Raw genomic sequence first — 25514 nt, 5'->3', positions numbered from 1 at the left:
AATCTTGACCCATTCCATTTAACCCTAAACGCCTTTCAGATTTTCAGTGTACTCTCTCTCTCATTGATGATCAAAACCCTAAAGCATTTCAATAGTCACATTAAATTTGTTTTGTGGTGATAATTTCTTGAATTATGGAGTCAAAACGAAGAAGTGAAGGCTCACATGTTAATTGCTTCTTGATTTGAATGTAATTTTTGGTTAAAACAAATGTTCTTTTTATATAGTAGTGAATTTTTGAAAAATCATCTTTATAGTGATTGTTTGTTATTTTCTTCTTGTGCTTTCTATTATTCATATGTATATAGAGTTAATTTAGGACTGATTTGAGTTTGAATGTTTCTTGATTTAGTTTTGAAATTTATTTGCAATTGCACTTTCAGGATTTACAAATTAGTTGATCTAATAACTTTTAAATAAAATTTTAAAAAAGAAGAAGAAATTGAAGCTAGTAAAGCTAGATGAAAATTTCATTGAGGATGGAGATTTTTTTTTTTTGGTTGTAGATGGAAAAATCTTCAACATCTATCAATGGAGGTTAGGAGAAGATGAGAAGTGTCTTTTAATAAAGAAGAAAATTCAAATTATCAGTGCCACGTGACATTGTTACGCTGGTTTGGGGTTGTATTTTTATTCCTTCACACGCCTATCAAATGTCAGAACACAACTGTTGTGAAAATGAGTCTAAAGTGTATTTATTGTGATTTGAAATAATTCCATAGAGTAATAGTATACCCGTAGACTTTAGGTGTCTTTTTGAAAATTCAAGTGCCATTTTATGTCCTTTCTCTTGGGAAAATAAACTTACGCTTGATGTAATTAGTATTTTAAACTATTTCTGAATTACTTAAAGTGCTAAAGAATAAAAATTAAACATCATTTCAAAATAAGGTAGGAGCATTTGTGCAATAACCAACATTTACTTCACCTCAGAATCGCAATACTTGTGCTGCCAAATGGCATCAAACAAGCGCGGAAGCTGAATTAGGTTTTTTCGGTGTTTTCACGAAAACACCGGCATACTCCTTTCTTCTGGGAATATTGATCCAAAGTTCAAGTACGATTCGTGTGCCTTTTTTCTTCTCTACCACCATTATCATTGTTATGACCAGGTGTTCCATTTTTTCTTTAAGATGAGTTGGAATATCTTGCACATCCTTTCCTCTTGCGTTGCAAATCATGATTTTTAAGTTTCTTAACATCACTAAATCAAAGTCATTAATCATTCTTTTCTTGGATACAACAACTAACATGCTCGTCCTTGTATGTTCTTGTTTTAATTGTTTGGGCTTCATCATGTAGCTTTGATTAATGTAAAGTTGACTTATTTTAACTTTAAAATCTAACTCATCAAAGAGTTCTGAAATTTCGTAAGCGTGACTTTCATGAAACAAAGAGTTTATTTACAACTAAAGCTTATGTTAACCAAATACTTGAACGTGAGGGGTGTGTTGTCAATATCATCAGTGATACTCTTAAACTATCCAAATGAGTCTATATTTTCAGACTTTTCCCTATTTAATCAGTCTTTTCTATAAATCAAACTATTTAGAAAAATGCTATAATTTCTACTTTATGCTTAAAAATTGATTGAAAGCAACATTCGTATTTGTCAAAACAAATTTAAATATTGTTAGGTGAATTATCAATTATATAAAAGTTCAATCAAGTTTAGAGAAGCCCCAACCATGATAAAAATTAATGATCACCTTACATATTATTGACTTAAAGAGTATCGCTAACGCAATATGAATTTACTTACTTATACTACACATATAACCTAACAAATGAAGCGTGCAACAACACAAAAAAGAAGAAGATATCTCTAGAAGTACATACGTGTCGATAAATATAAGAGGAAATTTTCTATAGTCGGTAGCTCACCCTCTTTCAAACAAAACTGATGTGGCCATTCCACCAAACAATAATTCATATTTTTCGACATGCCTTCTTTGGTGCTCCCATTTTTCTTTTCTCTATTTATTGCATTCTACACACGTGGAATCCCTTAACACCGTACATGTGTTCTCTAGTTCTTGATATTTTCAACTTCCTCTTCCTATATAAAAAAAACAACCTCCAAACAATTTGGTATATTATTCCTCAAAGTCTCTTGTATCTTATAATAATAATAATCTAAGGAGAAAGAGTCTACATTTGTTTTGTACTAACAATAATGGAGAAGAAGATGGTGAATTTGAAGCCTTGGATTGAGGTTGCTCCTTCACTTTTTGTTTTTCCACAAAAAAATTCACATTCTCCAAAATTAGAGACTATTAAAGAAGATGATAGAGCTGAATTAGGCCAAGATAATGGAGATGATAAATAATTAAAGTTGCTCTCCTTTTTTTGGTTTAAGGGGAAGTAGAGGGTAAATTTCACAATCTCAGGCTAAATTAATCTTTATAGCCATGATGAATTGTATTACTAGCTAGTTGTTAATTGTAAACTCTTCTATTTCCATTTGTGGAATACAATGTTTATTTTATATAATCTCAAAAAAAAAAAAATCTCTTTTCTCTACGCTCTTTTAATTTTGTTATATGTGTTTTTCTCCCTTTTATATCTTCTGCTTGAGTTGATAGTTTATTGAAAATAACTTCCTATTTTGCTTAGTTATGAGGAAAATCTCCATAAAAATTATGAATATGTACTATTTTTTTTGGATTTAACTTATGAGATTACCTTGATTATGTTGTTATGTTATCTCATAATATTGGGTAACTCTAAAAGACCGATGAGAAGAATCCCGTGCTATTCACGAGCTCGAGCCAATATGTATTTATTAATTTATTTATTTTAATCGATGTTAATTATTTAAATTTATATTCTAAATTGACATTGATAAATGAAGAAATTGTCCTCGCTGTAAACAAGCATGTCAATGAATAATATTTAATTTAAGTGGTATTTGATTAAATAGATTATGATTAAAATATAATTTGATAAATAATGAAATTGGCCTCACGATAGAACATGTCAACAAAAAGCCGTCGCAAATGCAATAATGCACAGCACGTATAATTGAAGTGGGATCCATATTTTAAGCAAAGTCTTCTATACAACTACACACGAAATGACCAAACTGTCCTTGGAGCAACCAAATGTCAACGAAATGACCAAACTATCCTTGGGAGCAACCAAAAATGTCAACAAAATGACCAAACTGTCCTTTGGAACAATAAAAAATGTCAACCAAGTGGTATCTGCTTCAGCACAACTCCACTCCACTTCTTATAATAATAAAATAAAATAATTAAAAGATGAAGATTAAATGGAAAGTCTACTTTAGCATTTAACAGATTATAATAAAATAATAAAAAGCAAAGATTAAATGAAAAATCTACTTTCAGTATATAACATATTATCCTCGGAAGAAAAATCATTTTTCCGATTTGAGTTGCTTTCGTGTTGATTCAAACATAAAAAAATGAATTAATTTTTAAGAAATATATTTCTTCGTGATAATAGGAACAGAGTTAGATAGGATCGTGTGAAAATTACATTATTTATATCTAATAATTTTTTTTATACATATAATAGTTAAAATTGTGACTCTTATCACTGCATGCCAAGCACACCGTACCTAAACCCATTGCATGACTCAGAATTGGGATTTATTGATTCGAGAAATGATTTTTAAAACAAAATAAATGTCAAAAAGAAAGTTTCTAGATGGCTGCCCGAATATTGGCTTGACGTAGTAATATATACAAATATAAATATAGTATATAGTAATAAAAGACATTTGAAAAATCATCACTTGAAGTAGTAAGTGGTTGCCATCCCATCACCTTGTCTTATTACACCTAATAATAATAATAAGGAATTGGTCACGAGGAGATGGCTGCAGTATTTTAGATCCCTCAAGTATTGATAAATTCAAATTTTGTCTTACTTATAAATGAATCAACATATTTTGATCTTTAATTTGTTAAACGGTGTATTTTGATTTACTATATAGGAGATATGCTATATTTGAGTATTAGTTTAACTTTAAAATTACATTATTGTCAAACATATATAATAGTAACATTACAAATTCAATATATATGGTAGTCAAATAATGTATACTTCCCATATATATCAAAATTTACGTGGTATTATTTAAATTAAGAAAATCGAATTAATTTTTTATTGTAATATTTTCAAATACCTTTTCAATATTTCAATTGTCAATTAATGTGATTTATAAAAGTTATAATTTTCGAATATGTAAATTGTAGAGCAAACAACAAATTCTACTAGTTTAGTATTTAGTTACGTGTCTTCACTTAAATTTTTGAAATTATCTTCCGTATCATATCTGGCGCATCTAGATACATATATCTCGAATATATGCAGAGTAGATATATCTATCTTTGTATATCTAAAATTGGAATGTAACTTAAAACGCACCCAATTTAGGAGTAAATCACGCGTGTAACGATTCATGATGTCCACCGTATCCTTGATTCAAATAAAATTTCAAAATCTACATTGGTTCATTTATTTTGTATTATCTTCCACCGTCATTCACTCCATACAATGAATATGATAAATCCTTTATCTAACTTCAATAGACAATCTTTAAAAGTCGATATAAATTATCATGTATCGGATACATATTTCATTTATCTATTATAGTGATAATATGAATAAGATACATACTTCATGTATCTGATATAATGACAAGAATATTATTAAATACATATTTTATGTATCTGATATAATGACATCATGTATCAGATACATAAAACATATATATGATACAACAAAAAAAATTTAAACATCAAAATAGCTTATCAAAATACTAAACCAATGAATTTTTAAGAAAAAACTTGATATAACTATTCAAAATTAGAAGAAAACACTTCTTGAAAATTATGGAAATTCAAATACATGACTTAAATAATGGATGAATCATTGCAAATCTCAAAATTCGGATATGTAGTGCTTCATTTTTATTCAAACAATGTTGAGCAACTAAAGAAGAACATGGGAAGGAGAATGGGGAGAGAGATTGCGGTGACGAACATGGGAGGAAGGAAGAGGGAGCTGGAGGCGTAATTTAGGGGGTGTGATTAGGTGGGTAGATGCATACGGGCGCTATTTTACCCTCCCCTCTTTTTAAAGAGTGATATATTTCAATGTACTTATTCCAAATATGATATTAAATTATTAAATAATGCAATAATAAGCAATTTTTTAAAAATATAGATTAAATTAGTAGATAATGCATGAATATTTATGTAATTAAGTAGTTTTTCCTAAAATTAATTTTAAAGAACTTAAATATTCCATATTCAAATAATTCACAATCAAAATAAAAAAAGATCTACTTTTCAAATTTAAACAATGTCATATAAATTTAAACAAAGAGAGCAATATATAATTCATTAAATTTGTAAAACATTGACAAAAGAATGGGATCAAAAGTGCACAATTCTATTAATAAGAGGTCAAGTTTTCCTAGTCCTATAGTAGAAAGGCAAACTTTTTAATTTGTTACTATTTTAGGGACTAAACTGCAAATATACCTAGTCTTAAAAGTCAGCCAACAACTCTTCCTGCNAACACACTTTATATACTTGCGTTTGTATAAAAAACGAGAGAGGCGAGGGAGAGAACGAGAGTGGCGAGCGAGATTCACCAGGAGAGAGGTGAAATAACAATAGTTTGCTATGAGGTACAATTAAATCAAACTATATTTATAACATTTAATTTGAATTAATAGTTTGTTATTATATACAATTTTCCCTTCTAAATATGGTATAAAATTATTAAATAGTGCAATAATAAGCAATTATTTAAAATATAGATTAAATTAGTAGATAATGCATGAATGTTTGTGTAATTAAGTAGTTTTTCCTAAATTTAATTTTGAAGAACTTCAATATTCCATGCTCAAATAATCAAATTCACAATCAAAATAAAAAAAAGATTGATTTTTCAAATTTTGAGACAAAGAAAGCAATATATAACTCATTAAATTTGTATACATTGACAAAAGAATGGGATCAAAAGTGTACAATTATATTAATAAGAGGTCAGTTTTTCCTAGTCCTATAGTAGAAAGGTAAAGTTTTTAATTTGTTACTATTTTAGGGACTAAACTGCAAATATACCTAGTCTTAAAAGTCAGCCAACAACTCCTCCTGCCCCTTTTACTTTTCCTTGTTCCATGAGGATTAGGAACGCGTTCTGGACACATTACTTTATATAAGAAAGACCCCAATACCCAATTATTCATCATTTTTTTTTGGGGAAAACAGAAATTTCATCATCGTAATGTGTCCTTTAAGATTCATCTTGGTGTTTTTTTCGGCATTGTTGGCTGGTTATTTAGCTTGGAGAACGGTTCGTTCTTCCGATGATCTGGGTTTCGCAATTCCCGAGGATGAAACAACGAAAAGCAAATCAGAGGAAGAGAGACGAGAATCTGATTCTGGTGAGGTGAAATTTCACAAGTTTCAGAAGATTCAAAACGGATTTTGGATTTTTGTGGATATGGCAAGTGGGAAATATTTATGGAGGAATCTAAAGTCGATGAACAATGTTGTTGACAAGACAAATTAGGAGCTCAGGTCCAATTGAATCTTGTGGCGGCTATGGATGAATTGAATTAAAGTTTATTTTGTTTTAATTTGTAGATTAATAGAATGTATATTAAGGATTTCTCTTCCTCTTATCTTTCGGTGTATTATGCAGATCCAAATTTAATGGAAATCTGTTTTCTGCAATTAACATTTTCTTTTGCTAAAAATTTGTCTCTCCATATGCCAATATATATCCCTCCGATTGATGTGGGACTTGACAGTAGATGAATTGTTTTCATTAATCACTGATTTTTAGTAAGGGATTCCAAAAATAAAGGTATAATGATTGAAAATTGAACTTCAAATCTCGAGTAACTTGAACCTCTAAACCATTGAGGCTATTCAAAATCTCTCACTCTTAACATCTTTGTACTTGACACAAGTTAATTATTAGTTTCGTATTCAAACTAAATTCGAGGAAAGCAAAAGCTTTTCTTGAATTAACCCAGGGAGAATCGGTCCGGGTTTCGTCTCGTGCCTTTCCTCTTCACTAGCTCGGCACCGTTCTATGAGTACTATTCGCTCAGAGGCATCTGGGTTGACCGAATTGAACCGGGTCAGGTTTTTTGCACCTTCAAAGTTCCTCCTCGTCTCACCCCAATTTTACCCCCTTTTTCCTACTCTGTGTTATGTGTTACATTTTCAATGTTTAAATTTTGATTCTTCAATGTTGTGATAGTTGTATAGAAATATATTATCACAAAGTAATGGTTGAAGAGAGTATTAGAGTTATAATAGTTGATTTGAAGATTAAAGGGGTTGTTTGAAAAAGTTATAGGTTGATAAAGAAGCATTGCATAGAAGTTTAGAATTTGAATATAGGAATATATGCTGATGAGCTAATTTTTGAAATTGAGTTAGGCTCAACGACACTACACCTAACAAACTAGATGATTTTTCTAATGTTTATCAGTAGCTAGTTTCGCCTCATCTGTTTGTCCACCAATGATGAATATTTCCTTTTCTAATGGATCTCTCTGTATAAGAAAAAGTAAAATGTATCTCCAATATACTGTATAATTTTTTTGCAGTGGGATTTACATCGCGACCCCTAAATTCGCTCCTGATTGTTTGAATTCAAATTATTTATCAACTTGGAAAACTCCATCAAGGATTTTTTTGGTGCTATATGAGTAACTATTCCATCATCAACAAATTAGTTGACAAAGTAAAATTTCTTTTTATTGAATGAGTATATGTATTATATATGTAATTACAATGTGTTTGGAAGCTAATGAGAAAAGGGAATAAAGTAAACGAGGCATACAAGTGGATAATTATACAATAATAATGGATTTTGCTTAGCTGAGTACTGGACGGTTCATTGCTGTAACCACTCACTCAATCTATTTTTAATACAAACAAGCTTAAAATACTTTGTTCCTTGTTTTATCTTTTTTAGTTTTTTGCTTTTGCAATATAATCTTTGATTAGATCAAACAACCTTTACTTTAAACCCTGCCTTTGTAATTACTCCCTCAATTTTAATTTATGTGACGATGTTTAATTCAATACAATTTTTTTAAACAAGCAATTAACACAATATTAGTCCATATTTTTAAAAACCACAATACAAGAAAATGAACAACAAACTACGAGGAATCAGAACAATTTAGGATAAAATGAAGCAACATTAACATAACAAAAAATTCCTTAATTTGAAATTTTATCCGTCGCTAATTTTTACTATTAAAACAGCAACAAACAAGTTTCCCACCCGGGCGTGGATCCGGAACGCACAACCCAACCAAAATCCCAAGTTTTCTACACGGGCCAACACAATCCGACCTGGTCTTGCAATCGATCCGAAGAAGTATCATCATTGATTTCAACATCACCTAAAAAAAATAAAAAATAAAAATAAAAGATGTAAATAAATAAATCAATTTTTAAGTAAAAACTCAAAAGATCTTTTTTCCCCCCTTCAAAATGGGGTAGGGGATTACAATTTACAATATAGAAAATTGAACCCTCACAAAACAAAGTAAAAATTCAACCAAATCGACTGAGTTATTAAAATTCTCTAAACTTAAAAGATTATATATATATAACATAAAAGAAAAACTTTTTTTTAGTAGAGAAAAAACAAGAAGACAAACTACCTGTGGCTTGAGAGGGAACAGGAAGAAACATGATTAAGAGAGTGACATAGAAACTTGATTGAATCCATTCGAGGTTTCGAAATGTTAATGTGTGAGGAAGGTTATTGTTTTGAAATGTAACCATGCTTTTATATCATTATAGTTTTGAGACATTAATTGTTATACCGTTTCAAGGTTGTCACTATTCCATGAATATCCCTATATTATTTTTATTTTTACTAGTAAAATCACCCACGTTTCGCGCAGGAAGTTAGTATCACTGAATTTATAAAATAATACTTAAAACCTATGAGTCATTAAAACTAAAACACTATATTATCTTACATATAAGATTACATACAACAAACATTAATAATGTAAGTAATTTCTTTTTTGAATATGTTAAGAAATTTTGAATTTTTTCCTGAGACATATATCACAATTGTAAAATCTATGCAACTTAAATGTGTTTTTGTTCTTACGAAATGCCTTTGTGTATATATATTTTTATTTGATTCCTTTTTTTCTTTTAATGTTGATTAAAGAACCAATGATTTATTATTTCCTGAATAATTCATTCATTAGATGATCTTGAGTTATATGTGATAATGACAAATAATAGTATAGATCTTTAAGGAATTTTTTTACTGTACCTTCAACAATTTTATGATCAGTAGAGAAAACTTGTGTGAATACTCAATTAACGTGTGTTGTTTAATCTGTACTAACAAATACTTATAACAATAACTTTGCAGAAACATGAACAACAAAGTTTAAAACATGTACTCAAAAACAACAATTAATAACATAAGCATAAATTACTGACTGTAAAAAAATATACCAGGATCTGTAACAATAGGATGAAATAGAAAGGAAAAAATTGTACACGAATATTTAATTGTGCAGGTTAAGAAGAAGAAGTTAAGAATTTTCGTTGTTTTAAAATGAGAGGAATTCCCTCTATTTATAGCTAGACAACAAAGGGTAGTGTGAACAAATGTTTATTCTGCCTTATCGGAAATGTCACAACTCTTTGGAAAAGTTACAACCCTTCAGAAAGTCATAAAAGTCATAACTCTTCATAGAAGTTACAACTTTTCATAAAAGTCGCAACTGTTCATATAAGTCGCAACTTATATAAAAATCACAACTTTTCATTAAAGTCACAACTGTTCATATAAGTCGCAACTTTATATAAAAATCACAACTTTTCATTAAAGTCACAACTGTTCATATAAGTCGCAACTTTATATAAAAATCACAACTTTTCATTAAAGTCGCAACTTTTCATGAAAGAGGAAGGCTAGTTTTGTAAATATATAAATTAAAAAAAGAATCCTGATTTGTGGTGGCGCCACGTATGATTTTTGAGATAATGTTTTAAATACTTTCCTCATTTTATTTTTCTCTATATATGTGCTATAACATTGTTGACTAGATGTTGAATGTGCTTTCCATAATAATCTCTCTTGACTTTCACTAGTATTGATATAGAGGACTAAGAAAAGACAAAGATTAAAAGTCAAAATAGCTCCAAGGCTAGGTCAATTAGAAGTTTGTGTATAGTCTAAGCAAACATTTTCCTTTTTTGAGGAAAATAAATCATGTCTCCTTGTCATCTTCTTTCTCTGTAAACTAATTGCAGCAAATCTTATGTACCACATGTTGGTTATTTAGCATTTTAATTTAATAAAATCCGTCATTTGCATAGCCACTGTGTATCTGTTAGTGGCAGTTTCTTACATATTGTTTTAAGTGACATATGTGGCGTTACTATACTATCCTCTCTTTATGTGCATTTCATTTTGGGCTTAATTGCTCATTATTTTGGTGGAAATAAAACGTTGCTGAGAACGTTGGTGGACTGATCATGGGCAGCATATTTGTTGTCTGTTGTTGACATTGGTTATCAAACATTATTTCACTCTTTATTCCCCATTATTCCTTGTAACTTCTGTAACTTCTAGGTCATTTATCTTCACTATTTACTACCCTATTATCTTCTTATTTATTGCTACGAAGACTTTCACAACTATAAATAGTGACGATCTTCATTTGGTTTGGGGAAACAGGAAAATAGAGAGTGCATAAAAGTTAGTCAAAAAAGAGAGTTCTTATTAGTTGAAGGGATGTGTTCTTTTTGTGGAGCTTTGGCCTCAACCCTTGTCCAGAGTTTGTTGAGTTAGACCATCTCCAACCCTACTCTATTTTACTCTCCATTCTCTATATTTGGAGAGTAAAATAGAGAATGTCCTCTCCAACCACTCTCTATTTTACCCTGTACTCTCCAATTATAGAGAGTTGAATAGTAGTTCTCCAAATTTGGAGAACTACTATTCATACTCTCTATTTCACTTTTTGAATAATATATTATTATTTCTACTATTTTGTAATTAATATATTATTTTTCATATAAGGCTATTAATTAAATCTCTTATATTTGCAATTCTTTTTAAATATAATATAACATTTTTAAAAATATTTTATTTTATATATACTACTTTCATTTCGAATTAATAATATTTTAAATATTATTTTTTTAATTTTCATCACTTTGTGATACAATTTGATGTTATTATTAATTTTCAATATGAAGAACGCACAAAATTTAAATGATAAGATAAAAAAAATATAATTTAAAAATATAATAAATAACATAATAATTTAAGTACAAGCTAACAATACAATGCAATGCATAACATAATAATTTTAAAAATCACAACAATAATTTAGAAATCCGATAGGTCGTTTCTAGATTTAACGATATTCGAAAAAAGAATTAGTGCATGATTTAGAGAAGTTGTGGTTGTGATTGCGATTGTGCTTGTTGATTACTTTTTTCAATTATTCGTAGTTGTTCTTTAGAAATTTAGAATAAAATATAATTTAATATTAAATAAAAAATTTCAAAAAATATAAATTTTATATTACATCAAATTATATAGGATGATTATTCGGAAAAAAGAAAGACAAGATTTATATTATGGAATAAGAATACAAAAATGAAATAGAAATAATAATATCATATTGAGAAGAGAGAAAAAGATTCTTTTTTAGAGAGTAAAATAGAGAATTAAGTTGGAGTTGGTTGTCTGAAAAAATAGAGAACTCTATATTTGGAGGGTAAAATAGAGTGTAGGGTTGGAGATGCTCTTAGTGATTAGGTTGTTGTATCCTCAAGGGGTCAAGTCAAGAGGACTAATGCTGAACCGGTGAAAACATTTGCTACAATGAACTTTAATCTCCTTAAAGAGAGCAAGATATCTGCGCTTCAACCTAAATATATTTTTATTTCTTCATTTTATTTTCAACTGTAATCCTGTAATATTGTAATTTTCACCAACACCACATAACACAATCAATGTGATTTGGGAGTGATAGTTGTACCTATTTTCTATTTGGAAGTCGTTTCACTTAGCAACAAGTTTTTATATGAGGTACTTGTGCAAATAACAGGTCTCGAACCAGTAAAAGATTTATACATGTATCACCTCTTTTACAATTTAAACTTTTCGATAGGACATTTCAAAATAATGTTAACTATAGTTACTTTACTAAAGACATTGTTATCGATAATTTATGTATCATTTTGCTCCCTACTTTTGCACTATACATTCAAGTCCAAGCAACCATCAAATCATCATTAAATTTCAGCTTATAAAATTGAACTCAAAATTCCAAACTTCCTCATATTCTAACCTTCAAAAAATATTAATTGAGAAACAAAATGACATTACCAATAGCTTCTTGTGTCTTCTTGGTTCTTGTTATTTTCTTACCATCCATTATTAATTCTCAAGATAAAACTCTCACACTTATGAAAGTTGTGTTCCCTTCTCACCAGAAGCGTACTCATTTTCCCACACCGATACTCAACTGCAAAACACTATATATAAGAATTTGTATGATTCATCACAATCAGATAGTTTTGATAAATTTCCTATAAAAGCATCAAATGTGCAGTCAAATAGAAATATACATACTCTAGTTGAGCTACTCCCGCCATTTAGCTATGAATTTTATTTAATTTTATGTACTGACGGTAAAGATTAATCCTTTAGACTATCTAATCAGTATCTAGCATGTTAGTATAATATTGACATACTTTTATCATCTAATTAGGTTAATTAGTGTGTACCATTGAAATAATAATGGCAAATTTGGATCAAGTAACCGATTGTAAGAGCATATTTGTGCTAAAGTATTATCTCTTCAATTTCACATAATTTAAGGACATATTAATAGAATCGGGTATTTGTTTTTTTTTTATTTTAAAAAAAAAAACCTTGTCAACGTATAAAATTGAACTCATACATCATAATTATAACTTTTTTTCTTCATTACGATGAATTCAATGTAATTGGTTCAGACACGTGTGGTAGTAAGTGTTTTTTATCGGATCTTTGTTACCAAAATCAGTCATTTGCCTTGTTGCTAAGAGGTGTAAACAGAATAATGCCGAGTCGAGTGATCATCTTCTTCCTCTGTATCTCATCTCTTCTATTTTTTTCTCTCTTCTTTATTCCATCACACGCCAAAACTCCGGCATCCTCCGACAATGATGAATTCCTCAGCTTCCTCGAAGACTACGAGGATTCAACCGAACCAGACACCCCGAATCATGATCGTCCCGAGGTCCCTTCGGCTCCATTTGATCGTGCCCAAGAGGCAGAGGATATTAATATTGATGATGAGGACGTTGTAGCATTGACTGATAGGAATTTCGATGATTTTTTGGAGGATAATAAGTATGTGATGGTGGAATTTTACACTCCCTGGAACGGACATTGTAAGGCTCTGGCTCCGGAATATGCGGATGCTGCAACAGAGCTGAAAACAGAGAATGTAGTGCTGGCGAAGATCAATGCTGCTAAGGAGGTTGAGGCGGCTGATAACTACGATGTCCGAAGCTTTCCTACCATTTTTTTCTTCGTTGATGGTGATCCTGAACTTTACCAAGGCCGAAGAACCAAGTATGTCGTTCAGGAGGCCAGTCCAGGATTTAAATTTTATGCGTTCACACTATTTATTGAAATTTTAATCATTTTTATTCAGCACCATCTCTGCTTTAATACTCCATCCACCACTGATTTCATCTTATTCAGCACACATTTTACATACACAGACATATGTGTATACATTTATACTATTTATTTGGTAAGAATGTGTGTAAGCCAATTTTAGATGTACTAGTTAACAATAACATGCTACATTTGGTAATAACAATTGTATGTCTACAATTGTTTAATTGGTATAAAAAATCAAAGTTTTGAAATGTTACATGTATGTTAGCTGATTATAAGCTTGGTATCACTATAATGTTGCTGGTATGGGCAATCAATTACTATGATCTTGCGTTTCATAATCAATTAAAGTTATGACTTTAGCTCTTAGATCAATCTGAGTTGAAATTGATGAGGAATTTTACCTGTAGAAATGCAATTGTCTCTTGGATAAAGAAGAAGATAGGATCCAGCGTTTACAATATAACAACAACAGAAGATGCAGAGCGTGTACTAACCTCCGAGGACAAAGTTGTTCTAGCATACCTCGACTCCTTGGTGGTATGTTGTGGACTGCTACAATGCTTATCATTTTTCTCTTCTAGTGAAAGTAATTGTGTTTTCATTTCTCTAAATATAACATCGATATCTTCTTTTTGTTGTGTATTACTGTCAATTGTCTATCTGCAACTTGACATTGTTGTCAAGTTCCCTCTTATGATTTGATTCCTCATAAGTTTACTAATGTCCAAAAATTTTACAGGGTTCCGTGACTGATCAACTTTCAGCTGTTTCAAAACTTGAAAATGATGTTAACTTTTACCAGACGACAAATCCTAACGTGGCTAAGCTATTCAACATAGAAGACAATGCTAAACGCCCTGCTTTGGTCATGCTTAAAAAGGAGCCAGAGAAAGTGGTGCATTATGGTTAGCCGCTCCTTTCATCTCTTTTTTTCGATACTGGAATTGAATTGAATCTCAGCAGGGAGACATCCTTATTATCTTTTTCATTTTGCAATTCAGATGGTAAATTCAGAAAATCTTCAATAGCTAAGTTTGTTTCTGCCAGCAAGCTGCCTTTAGTGACAACTTTTACTAAGGAAACCGCCCCTTTAATTTTCGCAAGTCCAATTAAAAAGCAGGTAAGATTAGATCATTTGTTTAACAACTATTATGATTTTTGTTTTGAAGTGTGTATCATTGATTTTCCCCTATGTTATATGCAGGTTTTGCTTTTTGCCACAGCAAATGATATAGAAAAGTTGTTCCCAACATTTCAAGATGCTGCAAAACTTTTCAAGGGAAAGGTAATATAATGAAGCTTTATTCAGTCTTAAACATATAACAGCATTGTTATTACTTTTGGACATAATTACATATAGTCCGGTAGAGTGGAAATACTGTTAGAACCGGCGCTGTCACCTAATATGTAAGGTATTTACTAGTAAAATTCTCCTGTTTAGTTTATAATGATTGATATTGGAGTAGATTGATCAATGATTGAGATCATGACTTGGAGTACTGTCGTTTTAAGGCTTCGGTGTTAAGTAGGTTGATCAATGCTTGAGATCATGAATTCTAAGGTTTCTGTTTAAGATATGAGTGTTTTTTCTCTGTTTATTTGTGTGCAATTATCAAGTAAATTATGTAACAGGAACAGAAAACTACCTATCTATCATACACCCAAACATACAAAATTATTTTTGATCCCTTTACTTTTGGGACTATAAATTAGTAACTAATAGTGTGTACATTGACAAATGAAGCTCAACTTTGTTTTTGTCAAAACGGACGATGAGGAAGTTGGAAGACCAGTATCAAATTATTTTGGGGTCACTGGAGATGCTCCACAGGTAACACTTATTCCACATTATAATGGGAACAACAAGATCTTTTGGAAGAATTGGTTACTGATTTTTGATTTATTCCTGTAGGTTATTGGATACATAGAAGAAGATGATCGCAAGAAATTTAGATTTGACGGGGACATTACACTCAAGAAGATTAAGGTAGATGGTCACAAATTGTTGTTAGATGCACAAAATTTTGGCTGGGAATTTCTCTGGACTAACTTGTTTATTGTCTTTTATTCCCCAGGCATTTAATGAGGACTTTCTCGAAGACAAGCTCAAGCCTTTCTATAAATCAGATCCGATTCCTGAGACAGTAAGATGCAGTTTCCTTCTGCCTGTAACTTAACTCATCATAGCTGTGCTGATTTAATTTCATCTGTAATTATCACAGAATGATGCTGATGTGAAAATCGTGGTCGGGAACAATTTTGATGAAATCATTCTAAATGAATCAAAAGACGCATTTCTTGAGGTATGTTCAAGAAATGAATATTCTTCCATTGGTTTTTGTATGAAACTTTATTATCTTTTTTGTTAGATCTATGCACCATGGTGTAGGCAGTGCCAAGCTCTGGAACCAATGTTCAATAAACTAGCACACCACTTACACGGCGTTGAGTCTCTTGTTATAGCCAAAATGGAAGGAACAAGAAACGAGCACCCTCGTGCTAAGGTAGTTTATAATAAAATACGTGGTTTGGATTTGAAGAGGACAATATTTAGTGGCCTGATCATCACCTTCTGCTTCTTTTATGATCCTTTGCAGTTTATAGGATTCCCGAGTCTCCAATTCTTTCCAGCAGGAAATAAGAGCATTGATCCAGTAAGTGATGTTTATTTTGTTTGTGTTTGTGCTTTGTGAAACAAGCAAGATGCCTAATGTCTATGTGATTCTACAAATCTCCAATTCGTTTGAGACTGAGGCATAGTTATTTTTGTATTTGATCCTACAGATCCTGGTTGATACTGAACCTACTCTAGTGGCATTGTATAAGTTTATCAAAAAAAATGCAGCTATCCCTTTCAAGCTTGAGAGACCAGCTTCTTCTAAAGTAGGCGTCAAGAGGGAGAATGGCAATGCAAGAGATGAATTATGAGAAGAGATTTAACTTCTATACACCGACAATAGTAGTAGTTTTTCCTTTTACTGTTGGATTGCTTTTCTCTGGAACTATTTACATAACTATGTTTAGGATATAGTTGATTGTAAGAAATTTACTAGCACCTTTTATAGATAAAAATAACTTTTTTTTCCAGTTCAGGTCTCAAAAGCTGCATTCCACTCAAGTTTAAGGACCTCCAATAATATGAGATATGGTGCAGTGTGCTAAAACACCAAGCTAATTAGATTGCAACCTCAGATTAACCTGACTTTCTAGCTGTTCAAAAAAGAATACTGATGACAATACATTAAATGTTTCTTGTATCATCATTGCCATAATCTTTAATTGGATAACTTCTATCCTTTTTTTGGAAATATCAACTAAGCATCGTTTTCTTTTGATGCTTCACGAGCAGGGTTGACTCAACAAGATCGGGGGCCTAAAGCCAAATCTTAAAGAGAGGCCCTAATATTTTGAGAAGTATTTTGTTTCTTTAATCTCTTTAATAATATTATTCTTGACTTCACTTGCCAATAAGTTTAATAATTCACTTTGTATATTATGTCCAAGGTAATGACTATGAATTTCGTCATGCTTATTTTTCGAAATGTTCTTGCATAGCATAATTAAATTTATTAATCATTTCAATTAGGCTTTAAAAATTACCGTTACTTTCTTGACAGATCTTTCCATTTGTTCCCCTAAATGCTAAATTATTTTTCCCTAGAGTTTTGATCACGTCAATAATTCTTGACAATATATTTTTTCATTGCATTTTATCTCTGTCAATTTGTTCTTGCACAACTTTATCAATTGTTTTTTAATGCAATCTCATTTCTAAATCAATACAGGAGCTCATATTATTAATAAGTGTAAATTTCATATATGACAGATATTATATTAATATTTTCAAGTTATAGCAGTAGATTTAAACTTTCAAATTGTAACATTAAAAATTTCAGGTTCTAACAATTTATTAAAAAAAAGTTGTTTTTAATAATTGAAAACATTTGTTTTTTTTTAAAAAAAGATTAAAAAAAAAACATTTTTGAAGGCAAAAAGGTAAAAAACAGAAATAGGGGTGTTAATTTAATTTGAATTGAGTGTAGATAATTACTAATTACCACAAATTAAGGAATTCAAACTTATTAAGAATATTTAGTTTCCTTATTTCACTCAAATTAGTTAAACTTAATTAAAAATTCTGATTTTATCCTTTTTTTTTTGTTCAACGTTTCTCTCTTTTCAATTTTCTCCCAAAAATCTTCTCACTGTTGAGGAATTAAAGTTTTTTTTTCTTTGAAAAATCTTGATTTTGTTGTGATGAACAACTACGTATCAATATTAATTAAATATGGTGGAAGATTGGAAGATAGGATCCTTCAGGTTAGTATTTATTATTGTTTAGTGATTGGTCAAAATTCGTTTTTGTTAATTTTTGTTCATAATACGTTTTTGTTAATTTTGTTCATAATACGTTTTGGTAAGTTTCTTTTTTTTGTTGTTTGATTAATTTGTATACTGTGAAAACCATGATTTCGTGAGAAATAGGCGCAATATATGAAAGATTTGAGTATAAATGTATAAAATATAAATAGTTTTATCGTTGTAGATTAAGTAGGTATAGTAAAATTGTAATATTGATTACTGTTCTCTTTTTTCAAAAATATAAATTAAATGTAAAATGTTGAATGAATTTGGTAGTATAAATGTAATGAAATTGGTATGAAAGTGTGTTCACTAATGTGTAAAAAAGTTATTTAGATTTTTGAAGAAATGTATGAAAAGTGTTTTAATTTGGTATGAAATTTGAAATTTTATTGATTATATATGTTTTGTCATTTGTGTATAAATTTGTGTGAGAGTAATGAATTATTTGGTATGAGAAATGTATAAAATTGGTATGAATGATGATTGTTGTATGAAATATGTATTAAGTGAGTATGAATTGTGAAATATTATTTTTTGTATGAAATTCGTTTTGTAGTGTACTGTCTGAATGATATTTGTATGAAAAAATAATGACGAGTGCATATAATTTTGTTGTTATTATAATCAATTTATGATGAAACGGGAAAATATGCAATTCAAAAAGTGTCGGAGCATAAATTGATACAAAAAAACATTGTTTCAGTGCGTATTATCATATTATATATAGTTTTGTAAGGTTTTTTGTACTTTTGTATCCTATAATACTAACACAATAATTTATGATGGAACAGGAAAATATGCAATTCAAAAAGTGTCCGAGCATAAATTATTGTCGTCTGGTTCAAAAGGAATTGTAGGGAGACCACTACATGAACGTTGGAAAGGATTTGCTGATGTGAAATGTAAGAGGTCTAAGGTTACGTGCAGTACATGTCATCGGGAGGGACACAACAAGAAGACATGTTCAAATTACCTTGCGGAAAAAAAAAGACATTTATTTTTCTTTTGTTTTGGTTGTTTTAATGTGACAAACTCATGTTTTGATTTATTTTGTCTTTTAAGTTAATGAATTATAATTTCAGAACATTTATTATGTGTACTAGTTAATCATTTGTGTATTAAGTAGTTTTCAAATTTATAGTAAAAAAACTAGATAATGATGGTATGCAATTGATATCAACTGAAAATTCAAATCTTAGTATGAAATTGATATACATTTGGTATCCAACTGATGTCCCATCGATAAAATTGAAAAAAAAACTTGTAATTGAGATTTCAACTGAAATAACCAACCTAAAACTAGTTAATGTTGCATCTAATTTGTATACATTTGGTATCGAATTGATATCCCATTGAAAAAATTGAAAAAAGGGCATGTAATTGAGATTTCAACCGAATTAGACAACCTAAAACTAGTTAATTTTATACCCAATTGGTATACATTTGATATCTAATTGATATCCAATTGGAAAAATTGAATAAAACATGTAATTGAGATTTCAACTAAATTAGTCAACCTAAAACTAGTTAATTTGTACCCAATTGGTGTACACTTGGTATCGAACTGATATCCCATTGGAAAGATTGAAAAAAAATATATAATTGAGATCTCAAATGATTTTTCCAGCCTACCAACAATATTCATGTTTCATTCCGATACCAACTTCATTTTATAAGTAGTTATAAATTAATTATTTCACATAATTTATACAAAAATTAAATCAATTTCATATCAACATTCATACACTATATATAAAATTCACTTCAAACCAATATTATTCATGTTTCTTTCCATATTCATGTACATAAATTTTAATAAAACAGTATACCATATTTGAAAAAAAATTCACACAAATATTATTCAATCATCATACCAGATTTCATGTGCACTGTGGCATTTAACAAACGACACTAAAATCAACTAATTGTGCTACTGATATCAAACCAATTTCATACCAATATCAAATAACACTTCATACCAGTTGAATACCAACATTCCATCACATTTCGTACAATATTCATATATCATATATTAATGTCATATTCATACAAATATTATTCAAATTTCGTACAGTTTCACATCAATATAAGTATCGTAACAACAATAATCATAATACAATATTTTTAACACAAAAAATACTAAATTGAATAATTCAAAAATAAATTAAATAAAATACTTATTCTAACCACCTTTTTACCCTTTTTTTTTTTGAAATTGGGATTTCTGAGTTCTCCTTCGTTGTTGTTCTTGTTGATTGGTTTTGAAGACTGACCAATTTCGACATTTGTTGCTTTTTTATTTTTTTCTTTTTAATCTCACTTACGAAATCTGAATCCGAATCCGAATCCGAAACATAATGAGTCGCTTCCACAATTTTCACCTTCCTCTTTTTTTTCCTTTTGATTTGCATGCCTAACTGTTTTCTTTGCTTGACTAATCTTCGACTGAGAAGAAGCATTTTTTATCGGAATTTCATTATTTGTTGGCATTGCAACACTTATCTCTAGTTCAAGAGCAGAAACCTTGGCCAACGCCTCTTCTCGAGCTGCCTGCTACCGACAACAAAAGAGTTGATAGAGAGAACAAAAGAATAGAAAGAAAAAATCAGAATTCATATCTGACATTCTTTCCCGCACATATAATTTTTAAAACATGTGTTAATTTTAAAACAAATACAGATCCACTTCTAGTGGGGCACAAGTAAGCATTCGCTTCTTCCAATTGTCAAACATAACAAAAAATTTATACAAAAAGAAAAGTATGTTATCTTATTTTTTTCCTTCCACATCCATGAGGCTCAATCGTGAGTTCTACTGATTTTCTTTTTTAATGAAGAAGACGAACGTTGAAGATGGTGAGAGAGAAAAAAATTAGTTCTATGTAAAAGAGGAACGTGGGGTGGGGGTGTGAAAACTGGAAAAAAAATCTCTAAAATGGTGTAAGAGATAATGACAATTGTTTCTCTATTAATGTTATCTCTAAAATGGTGTAAGAGATAATGACAATTGATTATCTTATTTCTCTTACTTATTAATTGTAAGGTAATTATAAAAATAATAGCTAATTAATTAAATCAAATAAATTAAATTATAGATTAAAACTAATCTGTTAATACTTGTAATTAAACTGTTATAAGTAGTAATATAAAAAAAGTACATCTAAAGGCTGTAATATTAAGCCTTAAATAGATATGTGGGATGAATTTTCCTATTAATAATATGTTCATTCTTTACTTCATGGACTTTGAGCTTAACGCTAAGATTTCTCCACTCATTTCTACCTTCACTATCTAGTTTATTATTACAAATAATAGAAGTTGTGCTAAATAATTTACAACAAAAACAATTTTTTTATCCAAATCTATAGAGTAGATTAATCATTTTCTTTCATGCTTTTCTCCGTTTATGAATTTTTGAATATAGTGTGTTGTATAAAAATGTCGTACGTATTTATCTTGTGAAAATTTATATCAGTCACTCTAAATGATCCCTTTTCTACTAATAGATCTCTTAATTTTGTAACTACATTATTCCATTGAATTGGATCATATATATTTTTAGGGATGCAACTATTTAAATTATTTAAGAGTTCTTGATATCGGAAACAATATCACATTTTCACCAACTTCTTCTAGATTTTCTTCTTGGATATTATTATCATCTAACTCAATTATATAATTGAGTTACTTGATCATTTGAAGAACATTCTCCAATATTTTTTATTCAAAATTTTTATTATTTTTTAAAAATCTATCAAGGACTCTTTTTTAAGATTTATCTAATTCTTCAAGTTTTTTCTCTTTTTTTCAAAATCGAAATCATGTTTTCTAGTTGACATATTAAAAATGAATAAATTCTTTATTATAATTAAAACAATTTACATATACTTATGAACTAAGAATATCAACAATAACAATTTTTCAAGAAAAACTATAAAACCTCTTACACGTTTTTTTCTTTCAAAATTAATATAATTTTTTAATAATATGTATAAGTTATTATTTTTTTAAAATGGGGGCCCCAAGCGATGACTTTAGTGGCCTAGTGATTAAGACGGCCCTGTTCACGAGATAGCTAAGTCTCAAATTGTAGAGTTTTCATGCCCTGTTTCAAGATGTTGTTGCTTAATACTATACATAATAACTCAAGTTTGTCTAACTCCTGTTTTTTTTCAGGATTTTGATTCATTGTTTTACAATCAAAAACACTCCATGGCAAGTTTTGCCAGCAGTCTGTTTGGTGCACCTTATTCCTTGAAGGGAAAAGGGTCAAATTTTCCCAATAATATCATTGTCACTGTTACAGAGGTACGGGGTCGAGTAGTTTCTTGGTCCTCAGCTGGTACTTCTGGATTCAAAGGTACGAGAAGAGGAACACCGTATCCTTCGTTATACTATTCTTACAAAAAATCTCCCGACATTACTTAAATGGTTCAAATATACCATCATCTATATATTAAGGTTGTCCAAGGTGGACACCCAATTCCAATCCCAATCCCAATCCCAATGAGTTAGACGTCACGTGGCATGACACCTCAATGACCAACTATGCAAAATGGAATGATTTTAGTTCCTCTGTAATATCCATTCAATGTGAATTAATACAATACAAAAGAGGGCCTAATTAGAGGTTGATGAATTATAAGTAACCAACAGAAGAGGATGGGCACACATGAATCATGATCAATAACTTTATTTTTTTAATTTTATTTTTATCATGATCAAGAACTACACTGAATTTAAACAAAACTTCCTTTTTAAGTTTGTGGCAAGCCAATCATAGCCATAATTAAAATTTCTAATGAGTATAAGCAAAGCAATCATAAAATACTTTAATATTTGTAAAAACTCAAACTTCAGATCTCTCCAAATTTCCTGTGTTTTCAAGCAAACTGTTAGCTGTAATAGTTCCTCCCAACCCCATATGTTTCTAATTATGGTCCATAACAGAAATTTAAAGATTCTAATTGGATCTTCTAATATCTTAAACTTCTACAATTACGTCATTTATAAGATAATTACAAGTAAATTTCTACGATAAATAGTGATTGTGACCTGATAAAATGGTAACTAACCTGTTATAACATGTTAGAAGTTCAGTCTTTATATTGTCGATGTATAAATTAAAACAGAATTCCAACAAACAAAATAAAATCTTAAACCTCCCACCAAATTGAGAGATACTATACTACTATCAATTTGTTTATACAGTTACTATGATTTCCAACTTCTCACCTACCATACAAAATTTCCTATTTTTCTCTCCATAAAACCCCTCAATTTCTCAAGCACCAATCATCTTTTAAAGTTCAAATTCCCAAGTCCAATTTCTCCTAGCAAATATGATGAGTCATCTTATTTTTTCTCTTTCCCTCTTAGCAATTTTCCTCCATTCTTGCACCCTCACCCTCGGTCAAAATCCTGCCTCTGCTCCCGCTCCATCGGGTCCCACCAATATAACGAAAATACTCGAAAAAGCTGGTCAATTCACCACATTTATCCGGCTCTTAAGAACTACTCAAGCCGGTGATCAGATCAATACACAATTGAATAATTCGAAACAAGGAATGACTGTTTTTGCACCTACTGATAATGCATTTTCGAGCTTAAAAGCGGGAACTCTCAATTCTCTAAGTTCTCAACAACAAGTTCAGTTGGTGCAATTTCATGTACTTCCTAGTTTTATTTCAGTTTCACAGTTTCAAACTGTGAGTAATCCATTGAGGACTCAAGCTGGAGACACTAGTCCCGGTGATTTCCCATTAAATGTAACGACTTCCGGGAATCAAGTGAATGTGTCCACCGGAATTGTAGATGCTACTGTGGGTAATACTATATATACTGACGGTGAGCTCGCGGTTTATCAGGTGGATAAAGTGCTTCAGCCATTGAGTATCTTTGCTTCTCCGTCGCCGGCGACAGCACCGGCACCGGCGACTCCGGAAACGTCGAATCTGAAGAAGAAGTCTCCGGCAGCGTTGAGTCCAAGCTCCGGGAGCGATGATACGCCGGCGGATAAATCGGGTGCTGATAGCGTGAACGGCGTGGCGGTGTTGGGAATTGGGGCTTTCTGTTTTGCGTTTTGGTTGTGACGTTAGAATTTTTTGACGGTTGTGATTGGTCATGAATCATATTGTTTGGAAGAGATTATGGGTTGCAGGTTTGGATTCGACGGTTGTGATCGTCTGTGATTTCCCTCAATTTGAATAATTGTGTTTCTTTATTGTTCCCTCCTTTTTCATTTCATGTCTTTTCAATTTGGATTTTCAACTGTAAGATATGAATCAAATTTTGAAGTGGTGTACATTTATATGTTTTTCAATCGTCACTTCGGCTGTTTATTCTAAAATTTATTTTATACTACTTTACCACCATTACTAGAAATGAAGGTTTTTCTACCATAAAATAATGGAAAGTTTGTGTGATAAAACATGATTTTCCTACTCATTTTCTATTGAGCCACCTCACTAGTACACAACGCATGGTGAAAAACTGATTTGTGCTGAAATATAGAGAAACTTCATAAATTTTTTGTGTGTATTTTTCTTTTCTCATCAATTTAATCAAAATATCGATGGTATAATATTAAACCTTTTCCATGAAAAATTTAAATGAAAAAAGAGTGTCTTTTTAGTAGTGCGCGAGCACAGTCAAAAGGATGATGTGTCATATTCTTTACTTGAACAAGCAACAATAAAACGCAAAGACATAACACATAAACATTGTCTTTAATTTGGTCTTAACTAACATCTATTTCCTTCAATTTTGAGTATGTATAAGTAGCCAGTTAAATTTGTATAAAATTAAACAAGTAGACTCACACGTCCTATGTGGCGTCTCACACTAACAAATAGACACACACTGTCAGATCTCTCCAACTTTGAGTTTGCACAAGTACATTATCATAGCGGCCAATCAAGTTTAAATGCCAAGCTAAGATTAGATCCTAACTTTCGACCAACAACAATTAATAGTGAAGGAATAGGCACTAAAATTAAAGAAGTTATACTGATACACAACAAAAATGATTAATTCATCTTTCTCAAAGCCCAATATTTATAATGGCCCATCATATTGTTGTTCTAGTTTTAAGGAATTTGCTACCATACTTGGGGTATTAGTCCAATTATTCTTCCATTTATAAATTTTGCAAACTCTTCCCAATTAGAGAGGTTAGAATCTTAAATCGCTTAAGAGAGTAAAGATGAAAAATATGCATTATGATTTTTACCAACACCTTGCTATAGTTCCATAGTTGTAGAATGATGTTCATAATAAAAATTAAAAGGTGCATAGAAAATATATAAAAGTATTTCTTCACAAATGTAACTGCAAAATTGTTTAAATTTCTTAGGTCGTTGATACATCTGCATTCCTCAACTTATAAGATAATTACATTTCGTCTCTCACTCACCCAATTTGAATATAGATATATATAATCCAAATTTGCTCTGGAATAATGTA

General features: G+C 30.4%; 3 protein-coding genes across 3 annotated transcripts; all 3 read left to right on the top strand.

The window, feature by feature from the left end:
- The first annotated feature begins 6155 nt into the window (after positions 1 to 6155).
- Positions 6156 to 6722, top strand: LOC125873061 (uncharacterized). The gene has a single exon (XM_049553917.1). It carries the CDS (start codon positions 6271 to 6273, stop codon positions 6556 to 6558), a length of 288 nt encoding a protein of 95 aa, XP_049409874.1. The 5' UTR covers positions 6156 to 6270; the 3' UTR covers positions 6559 to 6722.
- Positions 6723 to 13114: 6392 nt separating this feature from the next.
- LOC125874009 (protein disulfide isomerase-like 1-4) lies at positions 13115 to 16679 on the top strand. The gene is made up of 12 exons (XM_049554814.1): positions 13115 to 13632; positions 14094 to 14223; positions 14426 to 14591; positions 14688 to 14806; positions 14891 to 14971; positions 15431 to 15517; positions 15599 to 15673; positions 15762 to 15830; positions 15909 to 15989; positions 16056 to 16190; positions 16284 to 16340; positions 16471 to 16679. The coding sequence occupies exons 1-12, from the start codon at positions 13115 to 13117 to the stop codon at positions 16612 to 16614; spliced, it is 1662 nt and encodes a 553-aa protein (XP_049410771.1). The 3' UTR covers positions 16615 to 16679.
- Positions 16680 to 23220: 6541 nt separating this feature from the next.
- LOC125875167 (fasciclin-like arabinogalactan protein 11) lies at positions 23221 to 24378 on the top strand. The gene has a single exon (XM_049556259.1). The coding sequence runs from the start codon at positions 23393 to 23395 to the stop codon at positions 24140 to 24142; it is 750 nt and encodes a 249-aa protein (XP_049412216.1). The 5' UTR covers positions 23221 to 23392; the 3' UTR covers positions 24143 to 24378.
- The last annotated feature ends 1136 nt before the right edge of the window (positions 24379 to 25514 follow it).

This window comes from Solanum stenotomum, chromosome 8 (assembly GCF_019186545.1).
Source record: "Solanum stenotomum isolate F172 chromosome 8, ASM1918654v1, whole genome shotgun sequence".
Classification (NCBI taxonomy): Eukaryota; Viridiplantae; Streptophyta; class Magnoliopsida; order Solanales; family Solanaceae; genus Solanum; species Solanum stenotomum.
The sequence above is the reverse complement of the archived record's forward strand: the minus strand, read 5'-3'. Positions and strand labels throughout refer to the sequence as shown.

What these genes read in the sequence shown, in the direction of transcription:
- LOC125875167 (XM_049556259.1), top strand. Translation starts at nt 23,393, where the DNA reads ATGATGAGTCATCTTATTTTTTCTCTTTCCCTCTTAGCAATTTTCCTC.
- LOC125874009 (XM_049554814.1), top strand. Translation starts at nt 13,115, where the DNA reads ATGCCGAGTCGAGTGATCATCTTCTTCCTCTGTATCTCATCTCTTCTA. An exon ending in AGAGAAAGTGGTGCATTATG is followed by an intron (nt 14,592 to 14,687) that starts GTTAGCCGCTCC and finishes TTTGCAATTCAG; the next exon opens with ATGGTAAATTCAGAAAATCT. An exon ending in CAGATCCGATTCCTGAGACA is followed by an intron (nt 15,831 to 15,908) that starts GTAAGATGCAGT and finishes TAATTATCACAG; the next exon opens with AATGATGCTGATGTGAAAAT.
- LOC125873061 (XM_049553917.1), top strand. Translation starts at nt 6,271, where the DNA reads ATGTGTCCTTTAAGATTCATCTTGGTGTTTTTTTCGGCATTGTTGGCT.